The sequence below is a fragment of the Vidua macroura genome, chromosome Z (assembly GCF_024509145.1).
Source record: "Vidua macroura isolate BioBank_ID:100142 chromosome Z, ASM2450914v1, whole genome shotgun sequence".
In the NCBI taxonomy this organism is placed as follows: Eukaryota; Metazoa; Chordata; class Aves; order Passeriformes; family Viduidae; genus Vidua; species Vidua macroura.
The window spans coordinates 39,764,688-39,779,032 of NC_071611.1; the positions used below are offsets into that span (position 1 = coordinate 39,764,688).

Here is a 14,345-nt window from a genome sequence, read left to right on the forward strand (position 1 = left end):
GCAAAGGAACACCCCATGAAGCTGCAAATTCCGTCCTTGAGTTTCTCCTTGGCTGTCTGGGTTGCTTTATACCCTGGCAGCAGCTGCCTGCTAGAAAAGCAGATCCTGCACTGATCTGGAGAGGAGCACAGCGTCCCTTGTCCCTGCTCTTTCCTAAGTCCCTAAAAGAGAGGAAAGGTGCCAAGCCTGAACAAGCAGGAGCTTTGTACCCACTTGTCCTGGCTGTTCCCCTCAGGGCAGGTTTGAAGTAAAAGAGAGGCTGTCTGATCCCTGTGCCTTCAGTAGAGCCCAGGAAGCAGTGACCAGTCAGGCCTGCTCCATTTACAGGGTCCTGCAGCAGGGAGAAAGCAGCTCAGCTCCCTCTCCCTGCCACAGACAAACACACAAGGTGGGAGGGCTACTTGCAACTGCAGCCTGAGGGGAAGTGATTGAGGCCTTCCAGCCTCAGTCCACCCCAACCAGATCCTCACCTCCCTGTGCTGCTTTGCACATCCTGCATCCTCCCTGGCTGGAGTCCCATCACCCTCATTAGTCCTTGTTCCCCAGCACAGGTACAGGCACTAAAAGGCATCTCATAGAGGCATCCCATCACTACCTCCTCCTAGTCCTGTTCTGCAGCTCAGGGTGCATCTTCCAGACAACAGCGTCCATCAAGTGTCTCTGAGGGCAGACAAAACCGCAAAAGAGCATCTCTCTCACAGAAGTCCTTTACTCATCCCTCCTCCCCTTGTCCTGACCAGGCATTCAATATCCCCAGGCCACATCTGGCACTGTGCCACCCCCCAGAGCCCCCTGCCATCTCAGCAGTGCTGCTCCATGGAGCTGGCAGGCAGCAGGTCATAGCGGCTGCTGTACATCACCACCCCAGGGGGGTAATAGGCCACCTCTGCCTGGATGGCTGCAGCACGGGGAGCAGCAGGGACAGGGTGCACAGGCATCACGGCATGCAGGGCCTGCTCCTCCTTCTCAGGCTTGGTGGTGTCAGTGAAAGGGCGCATGGTGGTGAGGGAAGGTGAGGTGATCCTCCAGAGGAGGGTCTTCAGTGCCTTGCGGAACTCCCTGCGCATGAGGCAGTAGAGGATGGGATTGAGGCAGCTGTTGGAGTGTGCCAGGCACACGCTGATGGGGAAGAGGTACACTTGGGAGAGAAAGTACTCGTTACTGAAGTGCACCACGTTGAGTTTGATGAGTATCCCCCAGGTTGTAAGTGCTTGGTTAGGCAGCCAGCACAAGAAGAAAGACAGCACCACGATGGACACTGACCTAGTCACTTTGGAGCGGCGCTTGATGCTGGGGCCACTGCAGGTGCTGCCTACGTGCTTGTCACTGATGAAGCGCACCAGAAGCAAGTAGCAGAGACTAATGACAACCAGTGGCACCACAAAGCCCAGCAGCACCTTCTGGATGTGGTACAGACCCAGCCAGAATTGGGCATTGTTGCCTCGGCCCTCTGGGAACTTGACAAGACAGAGAACATCATCAAAGACAGTGGCAGTGGTGGAAAAAATGGCATGGGGCAGGGAAGCCAGGACAGCTGACAGCCAGATGAGTGCACAAAGCCACTTGGCAGAGCAGCAGCCACCCAGTGGGTCTCCTCGACGCTGATTCTTCAAGGCTGAAGCCACAGAGCGGTATCGAGCCACACTCATGGCAGTGAGAAAGAACACACTGGCATACATATTCATTGCTGTCACATAAGAGACGATCTTACACATTGCCTTGCCAAAGAGCCAGTTGAAGTCCAGCGCGTTCTCCACTGCCCAGAATGGCAAGGTCAGCACAAACTGGAAGTCAGTCACTGCCAGGCTGGTGACAAAGAGGTTGATGGAGGATTTCCTCCAGCCTTGCTTGCTTTTCATCAGGTAGAGCACCAGCAGGTTGCCCACCAGTCCCAGGGCACACACCACGGAGTACACCAGGGAGATGACAATCCGCACCACGTCAGAACTGTCCCCCTGCATCCCATCGGCTCGCTCCAGGTTGATGGTCTTCAAGAACTGTAGGAAGGACACGTTGCTCCCGTTGTCCATCTGAGCGCTCTCCAGGAAACCCAGCGCCGCGTCCCAGGACTCCCTGTCCGCTCCTTCCTTTATGCCAGCGGCTGGCAAGCAGACACCGCGCTCGCAGGGCTCGCCCATCCCATGCTAGGGTGGAAGACGGGTCTGCGGGAGCTTTTTCCCCAGAGGCTGACCAGCGTCGAAGGGCAGGCGGACTGCTGGGGCGGCAGCAGGGTCTGGGCACGGCGCGGTGCCGGCCGTGCGGCGACAAGGCTGGCGCCGCTCGGCTCCGCGCCGCGCTTTTATCCGCGCCGGCGGGGCGGGGCATGCGCGGTGGGCGCGGAGCTCTCCCGGGTGCTGAGCGCGGCCGCCGCGCCCCCGCTGCCCCCACGGATCGCCCCCGTCCCGTCCCGTCCCGTCCCGTCCCGTCCCGTCCCGTCCCGTCCCGTCCCGTCCCGTCCCGTCCCGTCCCGCACACCTGGTCGGGAACCGCGTGTGTGAATCAACCGGGAGTTCCCTCGGGCTCAGTGCGGCAAGTGCCCGGCCAGAGGCGATGTCCTCTCCCCCCTGCCCGTGTCATGCTCCCTTCCCCTATATCTTTCCCCATCTCCTGAAGTGATCCCCACTCCCCCGATGTGATCTCCTCTCCCCGATGTGATCGCCCCAATCTCGATACGATTCCCCTCCCCGATGTGCTCCCCGCCGATCAGCTCTAACAGAACCTTTCCCCTCCTGCGTGGGGACAAGTTTTGGGGATGTCGCACCTTCGCCGAGCCTCAGGGTGACCCGGAAACCACCCGCGCTTTCGCGCTTTCGCAACCTCGGCACCGAGCCGGACCGCGCCTCGCCCTCCCCTGAATGACCTCACTCCGGACAGGGCCCCACGAATGCCCCTCCTGCTTTTGGGACTTCGGGGACGGTGTCTACCTTATTTTAAAGCGAACGGCACGGACAACGAAGCTGTAAAGGCCGGCTATCGGTGCAGGCGACAGCAGCAGCTCCCCCGGAGGCAGAGGGATCTCGCCCGCAGGGGGCGCCCCTGTCTTGCGCCGGGCCCGAAAATCGCTTCCCCAGCAAGTCTGCCGCAGAAACAGACAGCAACCGATGGGAATAGGAACTCAGGCTTTCTTCCTTCTGTTCCGCTTCTAAATAAATCAAGATAACTGCACATTTTGAAAACCAAGATTCTGAATATACCTAAGTAAAGCACTGTGAATCAACCATCTGGGGGAGATCTACGGAACATTTAACAAGTATATTATTTTTCCACTGATTTATCTCACTGAACTTCCTGCAAACATATAGTTGTGCGTGCTATTTGTTATCAGCAGTCCTCTCATCACTTTGATTTGTATCTGCAGGGATCCTGTAAAAGTATCAGCTAGATGATGGCATGGGAGTGTTAAAGGGGAGAAAGAGTAATTAGAAGTTTTATGCATCATTCATGTTGATTATAATGAGGGTGCAATTTACTGGAATTAGAAATATAAGGCTCTGGGAAGGTTTAGTCTGCAGATTACTTGCTATAATAAATAGTTTGGTACCAGAATGACCAAAAAAAAAAAAAAAAAAAAAAAAAAAAAAAAAGAGAGAGAGAGAGAAAGAGAAAGAGAAAGAATTGGATCTTCAGAATGTTGACCACATCAGGCCTCAAAAAATGGACCCCCTGATATTTTTTCCTGTCATGCTTTAACCCCAGCTAGCAGTCAAACCCCTTGCAGCCACTCATTCACTCCTCCACCAGCAGATTTGGGCAGAGAAGTGGAAGGGTAAAACCTGGAAAACTCAAGGGCTGAGATAAAGACAGTTTAATAGGGAAAGCAGAAGCCACAAATGCAAGCAAAACAAAACAAGCCCATGGGCAGGCAGGAGAGCAGTGCCCATCACATCTAAATGTCACTTGGGAAGACAAATGTTATCATGGGAAACATGCCCCCTTCCCTTTTCTTCCCTCCACTTTATACCCTGAAGGTGATGTCACACGGTCTGGAATATGCCTTTGGTCAGTTGGGGTCACCTTTCCCGGCTATGCCTCCTCCCACTGTCCCAAGCACCCCCAGCTTCCTCGCTGGCTTGGCAGTCTGAGAAGCAGAAAAGGCTTTGGCTTTGTGTAAGCTCTGCTCAGCAGTAACTAAAACATCTCTGTGTTACCGTCACTGTGTTCAGCACAAAGCCAAAACACAGCTTCACACCAGCCACTTCAAGGAAAATTAACTTCACCCCAACCAAATCCAGCACATCTTCACATTTTTTCTAAATTATGGTTTTCATGCCTCTTAATCACTGACTAAGGTTGCATCTGGGTGGCATTTTCAACACACAGCATTAAGTTGCATCTCTCAGCCTGCTGAATGGCAGCAGTTTTCCAAATTCTTTCAACCAGAGGAAATAATCCTTCCAGTGAAATTCAACAACCCCATTAGTCCCATCAGTGTTGCACAGTCGACTGTAAGACAGTATATGCAGAAGAGAAAGACACTGATCCCTTAAAACCATCAGAAGAACCATCATATAAACAAGCAATGTGAAAATGCTGAGTTTCAGCCAGACCTGCAGAGGTTCCGTAAACAGTGCAGAGGGTGAGATGCCTCCCAGCCCACAGCAGCAATGACTGTCTTAGCACTAGAGTCAGGACTTACCCAAAACCAAGTTTAGTAAAACATATCAGCAATTTCCCCTCTCCACTTACCCCTGCTACTATTAGCCCCCAAGGAAAAAACAACCTGTAATAGAGCCATGCAGAGACTTAATAAATTATTAGTTGATAATGCAGAAGTGGACATTTTCTAGATTGAATTCTAACCTATTCTCATCATATTGCTATCTTCACAACCATGTATCAGTGACATATCTTAAATATGTCACTGAAAAAATTGCAGCAAACATGTCTTGCATAGAATAATTTCTTCTACCATTTTTTCTGTTTGGCACATCTTGCTGATATATTGCTGAGACTGAATGGTCATAATGATTCAGAAAGGGAAAGAGGAGGAAAATGATGTCCAAATTCAGATTGCTTTTGCTGTTAGTCACCCAGAGAAAGCAACAGAGTGTGAAGTTAGGTACCTCCTGGGAACACTGGTAGTGGATTTTGAACTCAGGTCTGCAAGTGTGAAATGATTGTCCAAAGTTTTTGCTCATGTTTAGACCCCCAGAAAAATTCCTTTTTAGTCTTGGGTTTTTCTTTTGTCATTCTTCATTTCAGAGACATTTTAGAGGCAGGTAATGGAACTTGCAACATCTAGATGAATAATAAAAGAAATATTTGCTGAATAATTTATTTAACACACTGCCAGAACACTGCCATAGCTGAAAAAAATGTTAAAAAAAGCCATCAGCTACTTTCAAAAAGTATTGCAAAACTCACTAGATACAATCACAAGGATTATTGTCCTGGAAGATACTGTTGTCTTCTTGCTCCCTATTCATTCCACCCATGCTGCCAAAGCCGTGTTGCTAACATGTAACTTTCCAGAGCCTTCTTTTTATCCAAGTGTCAGTGTAATTGGTATTACTTACTCCAAATTTCTGAAAACACTAATAAACTTGACAGGCGGAGGCTTCCATGATGCACTCTGGTGATAACGGTGAAAAAATGGCTGATTTGTGTATTTTGTTAATCTCAAATAAATCAGGCAGAGGCTTTTTTGCATATATATAGTACTATGCTAAAATAATCCACAGGGCTGAGATTGCTAGTTTGCCGGCAGGCAGCATCAATCAGTACAGTAGATTTAAAAAGGCTTTCACTCGTTCAGACCACCAACAGAAACTGCCCATTGGTTTCAACTATATTGTGTCAGTGTCCTGCAGGTGTTTCTCAAAGAGCATTGAAAAAATGTTGTAGTTAAATATGCCAAATAAACATTTGCTGAAATGGTAATTTTCCTATGATTTACCCCAAAGAATTTCTCTAATTTTTCACTGCATTTACAAACCTCATACACAAACAAAAGATTTATTATAATTACAACAGTGACTGAAGCATCTGTATGCTCCTCTGAAATATTTTGGCAAGGGAGATGGTATTCTGTTTTCAATATGAAAGGCATTTTTGTAGCTTAAAGCAGATTTTTAAAATATTGAATGTATCACTAAATACAGAAACATGGGACTATTTCTTAGGATATTTTTGTAGCAGTAAGAGATTTTAAATTTCTTTTTCATATTTGACACACTGAAGCAAAAAAATAGTAATAGTAAAGCTCTAGAACATATTTTATTAAAAAGATTTTACTAGTGTGTGTGGCTTAAATGGGCTTTACATTATTTAAATGTTGCATTCTTGCAATTGAATTCTGTTTTATGAATAATTCTTTTTATGGCATCCTCTCTCAAACAAAATTCTGGATCAGGAGAAGGAAACTAGAAAATTCTGGATCAGGAGAAGGAAACTAGAAAACAGGAAAGGGACATTTCATGTTTATTTAGTTTTTCAGTTCTAATTTCTGGAAGCGATATGGTCTCCTCTGAGTTTTTTATGAGCTCAGGGCAACAATTTCATCCTTCTGACCAAATTCAGACAGTAACAGTTCTGTTACTGTTTTTTTTTTTTTTCAGTTTCAGTTCTAGTTTCAACTGGATTTCAGTTTCAGTTCCAGTTTCAACTGGATTTTACAACTCTACCTTCTCCATCCTGAGAATGAACTTGGTGTGACTTGGTGTGTGTCCAACATGGGAAGATTTTGATAGCAATTCTTCTCTTAAAAGTGCAGTAGAAAATGAATACAGGCTTTCATTACAAAATCTCAGATAACACAATGATCATACTGCAATTCATGGACCACAGGCATATCCTCCAGAAAGTACTATTTGGACACAGAAATAGATTTTAATAAAAACAGAGCAAAACAAAATGAAACCCTTAAAAATATTCCAAAACCAAACAAATAACCTCCCAAAAACTTTGGTTACGTTCATCATCCTCTCATAATTTACTTTCTAGGCAGACTACTGAGAATATATTTTTTGGGTACTAACTTAAAAAGATAATTTAAAGTGACTTGTTGCACCAGAAACATGCTTTTATTTGGTTAATATGGATAGTATAACAAATGAGCTTCTAAATTCATATGGTGCAAGTTTGAAATTATAATTTTGTGAATTAGCTCACTAGTCATAAAAAGACCAATCCATGTTTGAAGACTGACTAGAAATCTGAGTGTGAGCATACAAAAATTTCATGTTAAAGAATCACTTAGAGTTTGCTTGCCTCTTATTAAAATCTGTCCGCAGACATACCAGAAGTGGAATGTCACCAAATACTTTTTTTTTTTTTTTTTTTTTTTTTTTTTTTTTTTTTTTTTTTTTTTTTTGCAGGAGTAACTTATGAAGTTCCAAAAATCTGTAAAGATTATAATGCAGTGGAAGTTGAGAGATTCAACAGTGGCTCTGGTTCAATTACCAATAGTTAGCTGTTTTAAGAGGCTGCATCTCTAATGAGAAACAGGGAATAAGACTGAAGATTAAAAAAGTGTACTCACAAACTTCTTTATAAATCTGACAGAGAAATAATACATCAACAGTGGCAATTACCCAGCAAACTCCACAGGGCCCTTGGTATTCAGAGTCATTCTCTTTCAGTTCATCTCCCTGCCAATAGTCACAGTATCACAGAATCACAGAATAGTCTAAGCTCACCACATCATGTATGATCCATGCTCTTACTGTTTCTAGTCCAAGCAAACTATTAAGCTGCCTGGATAGTTAACAGTCAGGTCTGGACAGCGTTTCCCCTTGGATGTGACAGACAAGGATGTGTTATACTCCAGAGGTATCTCCTCTCTCTGTCGACTGCAGGAGCAGAGCAAGTGTGTATTACATAATTTTGTATCTTTAAATTTTGAGCAGAAGACTGTCATTCCTAGTAAAGCAAAATTTCCTTCCATGTCTCTCTTCACATGGACTTCATTTTGTAGCAACTCTTCTATGCCAGATCATATAATTTATGTTTTAATTCCTCACTGCTCAGAACTTCTGCTTTTCTGTCTCTCAGTAAATATTTCTACATACATATAAATTGCGATACATAGATTTCTTTTATGGCTATCCTGGAAGTCTACTTAAATTTAAAAGAGTCCAGTATTGTTTCTGGTTTGTCAGTCTAGGATTGATTGTGTCTCTTGATCGTGATCTTTCAATAAATGTACAGGCTTTTCTGTGTGGAGCTGCACCCACTGAACTGCAATAACTTTGTTGCCACAAGAACACAGCTGATGTGGTGCTGTATTCTTTTTCTTTTTGTAACGAGGTTAAGTTAGCAAAAACAACTCACTTTCTTTCAAAAAAAAAAACCTCCAAAACCTCAGGTTATGCCTCTTTGGAACAGGAAACCACTGGGAAGACACAGTGCCATAAATTCTGTTCACTTAAAATGGACTCAGTATGTACTCATATCAGAAGAGTGCTTTCTACTTGTGCCATTGCTTCACATCTTGACTGTTTTTAGCTGGGATAGACATAGTTTTCTCCTTAGCAGCTGGTATAGTGCTGTGTTTTGGACACTGTGTCAGCTACAGCCACAGCATCCCTGAAGCAGGAACCCTACTGTCCCCCCCAGGGTATTTTCTGGCACCACACCCAGTGAATCATTTTTTCTGTGTATGTGCATGCTGGCACAAAGCCCAGGGAGTTATAGATGTCTCAGACCAGATTTCCACAGCTCTCTTACTCCACTCTGTACGACTTTTCAATCTACTAATTTTTATCATATTAAAAAAAAAAAAAATCAAATCAAAACAAAACTCATTCCCACAAACTCTCCTGAGTTCCTAAAGCTTTTAGTTCTCCATCACTTTCAGGGTTGGAGAGAATTACAGGCAACAGGAATTAAGTTTTCCTGCTGAGGAAGAAACCAAGATGGAATCCTGCAGGAAATACTAGTTGCTTCCCATCAGATTCCCCTACCAGTGAACACCTAGCTAAAGAGGTGACTGAAAATGGAAGCAGTTAAATGTCTCTCACAGAAAGGCTGTTTTTCTGATGGCCTTCAAGAAGTATGTTAAACAAGTACTTTGTAAACATATACCGATCCCTTGAACTGTCATACCTTCTTTCCACTACTCCTAGCCTGTTCTCCTCATTTTACAGTATTTTTCCTTTTTATTTCATTTGGCAGAGATACTTCCTTATTTGCCAAATGAATTATTTTAAAATATTAATTTCAAATTGTGTGGCTTTTTCTATACAAAAATTGTCAAGCATTTTTTTTAATGTTAAATATTATATATATAATATCAATTTCAGGTCACACTTAGCTTTAAATTAATTTCAGGGAAGTACTGATAAAGAGCTAAGCAGGCTATAATTTCCAGTCTCACAAACTAACCTCATGCCTATTGTGTAGGATAAAAATCCTAATGGCAAGAACACCAGAAAACTTGTCACTGTAACAGATGAGATTATATTATTTGTGTGAAGAATATATGGACAGACATATTGAAATAAATACTTTGCAATTAACAAATCTTCTCTTGCCAAGTACTATTGGATATCAAATATTCCATGTTGGATATCAAATATTCCTCTTGCATGGTCTGTGTCCTTCCACTATCTACAAGAGAGCACATGATGATTTCTAAATTAATTATCACTCTTATAAATATGTCCGTTTCTAGAGTTACCTTTCTGAGTCCTGGGGGAAGCCACATTTTTCACTGATTTAGAAAACCTTGGAGCTTTAACTATTTTTTTGCATTTTTGTGCTCTGGAGTCTGGAGTTCACAGTTCTTATAGCTAAGGCAGTTGAACTGTGGTAGCCATTCATCTTGAGAAAACTGAGCAGAGAAACAAGCTTGATTAAGCACAGATTGCTATGAAAGTATACAAGAAGTCCATGGTGGAGTCAGCTTTAGGCAGGAGGCTATCAAAGCAGATGAGGAACCCAGCCCAGGTCTCAAGCATGGGAAAGCACCGAAGTGTGCACCCACCTGCTGATCCTTGGCCTGGCAGTAACCAACTGCAAATTCTAGATGAGGAGACTTGGCAGACACTTGGCATGCACTTTAAAATGTATATTTAGGAACTTTCTGTTCATAGGGAGGACATTCAGAAGTAACCCAAATGTGCCAGCACACTGCTAAAACACGAACAGTCTCGGCACCCTGAGGAGTCTTAACCTGCATCAGAGGAGGCTTAGGCTGGACATTAGGAAGATTTTTTTTCACAAGGAAGGATGATTAGATTTCGGCATGAACTGCCCAGGGAGGTGAAGAAGTTGGCATCCCTGGAGGTGTTTAAGAAAGCACTGGATGTGGCTCTTAGTACCATGGTCTAGTTGACATTTTGATATTCAGACCACAGGCTGGATGCAATGATTGCAGAGGCCTTTTCCAACCTGACTGACTCTGTGATTCTGTCAGGCAGCCGGGAAACTGGGCTCTGGCTGCCGGGCCCTGAGACGCCATGGGCTACGGAATGCTTCAGCCGGGGAAGCCCCCGCATCCCCTCCCGCCGCATTAGAAAGTGGTGGAAACGGGTCAAACTCCCGCGTGCCTCGAACACTTTCTCCCGCGGCTGGGGAACCTCTGCCAGGGCGTGTGCGGGGCTGCGAGGCACCTTGCCCCGGCCCCTCGGAGGAGACCACCGGCGTGACCAGGGAGCGGATGCTGCCTTGTGCGGGCGGCCCTCCCCGAGGGCTGCCGGGGCGAACGCAGCCTCCCCTTCGGTGGAGGGCGGAGAGGGGCGGCAGAGGGGCCTCGCCTCTCCTCCCTCTCCGCCGGCCCGGCCCGGTTCGTCCCGCCGCGTTAAGCCGGGCGGCTCCGAGGCGGGGGCTCCCGGGAGCTGCTCCCTCCCCACAGCCCTCCTTCCTCCGCCGGCAGAAACCAGACACCGGGACGGCCCCGCGCAGCCCTTGTGCAGAGCGGCGCCTGTGTCCGGCGGCGCCGGGAGCGGCCCGGCCATGCCGCGGCCCCGCTAGGCGCCCTGCTCGCAGCTCCCCGGCCGCACCATGTCATGTGTCCCGCAGAGCCGGGCGGCACGCGTGCTCTCCCTCTGGCTCCTCGTCCTCCACGCCCAAGCGCCCTGCCTGGGCAGGGCCCCGCCGGCTGGCAGCTCCCTGTTCCCCGACGGCGGGCAAGGTCAGTAGCAGCAGCAGCGGCGGGACGGGACGGGAGGCGGCGGGGAGCGGGTGCCGCCGAGGCTGCGCTGCCAGCCGGGGCAGTGCGGCTCCGGGGCGCTGCTCGGGCGGGAGGGGCGGCTGGCCGGGCCGTGTCGGCCCCCGGAGCTGCCCAGACGCTGCCGGAACGCGCGGCTCCGCGTACAGCGCTGTGGCTGCGCCTTTCTGCCGCTCCTGGGCAGTCATCGAGTCATCGGCTGGGTAGAGATGAAGGCTAAACTCTACCTGTTGCAGATCTTCCCCGTTTAGAGGCAGCTCTCTAAATGCCGGAATCGTTTTGTGCTGCTAAACCGAAGAAATTTACTGTCCTGATGGTTTATTTATTTCTAAACAAGCGATCGCTTCTGTACCAAAGCAGCAGGCGCTGCAGAAGGATCGGTCTTATCAGGGTTCAACACCCGCTGAGTTTCTCACATTCAGTGAGGATGGTAAATTGCAAGTCAGACTTTGTCCGCGGGAGGGGTTTCTTTGAGGCTGCCCTCACAGTTATTTTCTCCCTCTTTTGGAGTGGGGAGTGCAACTCAAGAATTTTATTTTTTATTTTAGTTTTTGCCTGTTTAAGAAAAAGTCGTGGCTCCCAAGGGAGAAAAATTATGAGTAGTTGGAAGACACTGCCTGGCGGTAGAAGACCCAAAAGTATATGAGGAAATTTTACTTCCTGATGCAATCAACAGCTGTGGTGCTTTCAGGAGAGCTTGAACACAAAAGAGAAAATCTTCTGTACCGCTCAGAGAGTGTGGAAAGGAAAGGTGTTTAAATAAGGTGCTTAAAAAGTGTTTCAATAAGGTGCCTGAAAAGTGAATTTTCAAGTATCCTGAAGTTGGTTCCTGTTGGATTCATTGAAAGTGGATGCTAGCAGTAATTACCTCCCTGTGACTCTACATGGGACAGAACAGGGTGGTTGTGTTAGCATGTAGTGGCTGTTTAATTATTAGGCATGTGGAAATTAATGTAGAAGTAATTTAACTTTCTAGGCATGGAAAACAGTATTTTCTAAGAATTTGCAAATAGCATTGAGTAAAGGGGCAGTTAAAAAGTGGCTAATTTTTTGCACAGGAAGGTTTCTTGCAGTGTGAAGTGTGAACGGAAATTTGTATGTGGTAGAGCTGAAGTGTTCTGCTCTCTCTAGATCCATAAGTGTGGTAGGTGGGACAGATGGGGATGCCCTTGCTGAGTCCGGAAGGCCTGGTCTCTGCCGTGGGGCTTTGGAGCTTGCTGTGTTTCCTAGGTATGATGCTTCCTCACAATATGAGCCACACTATTTCCTATCCCAGAGAATGGTTTGAAAAGAAGCCAGAGGGTCTGAGGGGCACATGTACACAAACTACAAAGATGGAGATGAAACAATGGCAAATGATGATGTGTCACATTTTAAAGAAATTTTGTCAGGGAACATGTTTTTTATTTAAAGTAAATTGTGGTTTTCCTGTAATGTGTGATAGATCGTGTATGTTTTTCTCTTTATCATAGTTTATTCACTTTGTGTACAGCCATTCTTAATAAGGCAATTCTCTGCCATGTGTGGCAAATCTGAATCCACAGAGGAGCAGAATACACAGGAGTGGTTTTGAATATTATCAGATGTTTTCAATGATGCGGAATTACAAAGATCTGCAGGGAAGATTTCTCTGACAACTTAATACTTGGGTTCCTCAAATGAGTGTGAAGGGCCTGAACTTTGTCCTCTGTGCCCAGAGGGCCTGAGCAGACACTGTGTTTGCAAAGTTGTGACTCAAATTTGTGCTGCTCATTACCGTGTTTCAAGCTCATTTGCAGCACCAATGCAAGCCAGCATGCCCAGGCATTCCAGAATGTTTTCCGTTCTGGAAAGACACAACATTCTCTGGAGTGACACAGCCACCTTTCCTGGCCTGTAAATCCTGAGCAATGTCCACACGACAGGCAGGACTCCCCTTGAGTGTAGAGTATGCTGGGTGTCCAAGGGGGATGCTGTGACATGCCAGACCACAGCTTGTCACTGGCATTTGTTCTCTCCATTTATGTTTTCTGCTGCAAAGTTTTATGGAAACTTGTGGTGTTTTAATAGGAATTTATGTTACTGTATAAAATTAGAGGCATTTGGTGTTGAAGGATGCAGCCCTTAATTTTGAGCAGTCTGGGTTGCATGAATTTTCTTCTTTCCTAGAAGGGCAGAAAGGGATCACCAAAATTTTACCTCCTGTCTGTTTTACACTCTTCTGCAGGCAGAAACTATGCTAGCTTAAGCTTAGTGTGGAGCTCAGTATATTTTTATCTTATAATTACGACTACCTTTTACTCAACAGTCTAGGCAAAACTTTACTGATAGTGATTACTTGCAGAAATATCATTACCCTCATCCTGTTAGACTTTTGTGTTGTAATCTTATTCCCTCTGGTCTTTTGAAGGCTGTTTAATAATTCGTTTCTGCAGTTGTATTACAGTACATTATTATTGCAGCATAATCCCCCTCTCCAGTGACTAAACAAGTATTTAATGTGTGGATGGAAGAAGTTCAGTTTCTCTGCTTTGATAATCCAAAGCTTCCACATTATTTCCCACCTTACTGATCCTGATGGCCTACTTTTCTTTAACCTCTATACACTAAGTGATGCTATAGTGATGAAGTAAAAAACTTCCTTGCATGGTTTTAGATCCAAAACCACAAGTCTTTGGTCTTGCATGGAGTTCAGCAATTAACCCACAAAAAATTATGTTCAAGACATCAGGCAGAGGCAAATTGCAAAGTGACAGCAAATGAGTAAGTTTTCCTTCAGGCATTTGATTTGATTATTTAATGAGTTGTGCTGAAAACCATAGAAATGGGTACCTGGTCTTCTAGCATTCTGTGTTAGTCTGACTTTGCTAGCCATAGGAAGTCCCGTATCTGGGAAGTCCCAGTATGGGATGTGGGACTTGCCAGAAGTCTCACAATTTAACATCTACAGATAAGCTGTATTTTTTGGTGTTTCTCATCTCTTCTACCTCCCTCTTTTTTTTCTTTTCTGCTTCACTGTCAAATGTGAGGAGGCTTGGTTTAGCTTCAGCTGCTGAATTGTCAGGCATCCAGCACCTTTTGTGCTGTCCACAGGCTATGCAAACTGCAGGCATGAAGATGTGCACTGAGTTTCCAGTGTCTCAGTCCCCTTATGTGGACAAGGGCAGATGTCTCTCAGAACCTGTGGTAGGCATTACTGTCCATGTTTGTCAAGACCTGGCTCTGTGAAGGCCCAAAACCCCACTGCTGTGGCTTG

General features: G+C 45.9%; 2 protein-coding genes across 2 annotated transcripts in view; one reads left to right on the plus strand and one right to left on the minus strand.

Moving 5' to 3' along the window:
* Window positions 1–800: 800 nt before the first annotated feature.
* RXFP3 (relaxin family peptide receptor 3) lies at window positions 801–2,138 on the minus strand. Its single transcript, XM_054003945.1, has one exon. The coding sequence runs from the start codon at window positions 2,136–2,138 to the stop codon at window positions 801–803; it is 1,338 nt and encodes a 445-aa protein (XP_053859920.1).
* Window positions 2,139–10,944: 8,806 nt separating this feature from the next.
* ADAMTS12 (ADAM metallopeptidase with thrombospondin type 1 motif 12) overlaps window positions 10,945–14,345 on the plus strand; it is a 142,462-nt gene continuing 139,061 nt past the window's right edge. The window contains exon 1 of the mRNA XM_054004193.1: window positions 10,945–11,074. Within this exon, the coding sequence (XP_053860168.1) occupies window positions 10,945–11,074 (130 nt within the window). The remainder of the gene's footprint in view (window positions 11,075–14,345) is intronic.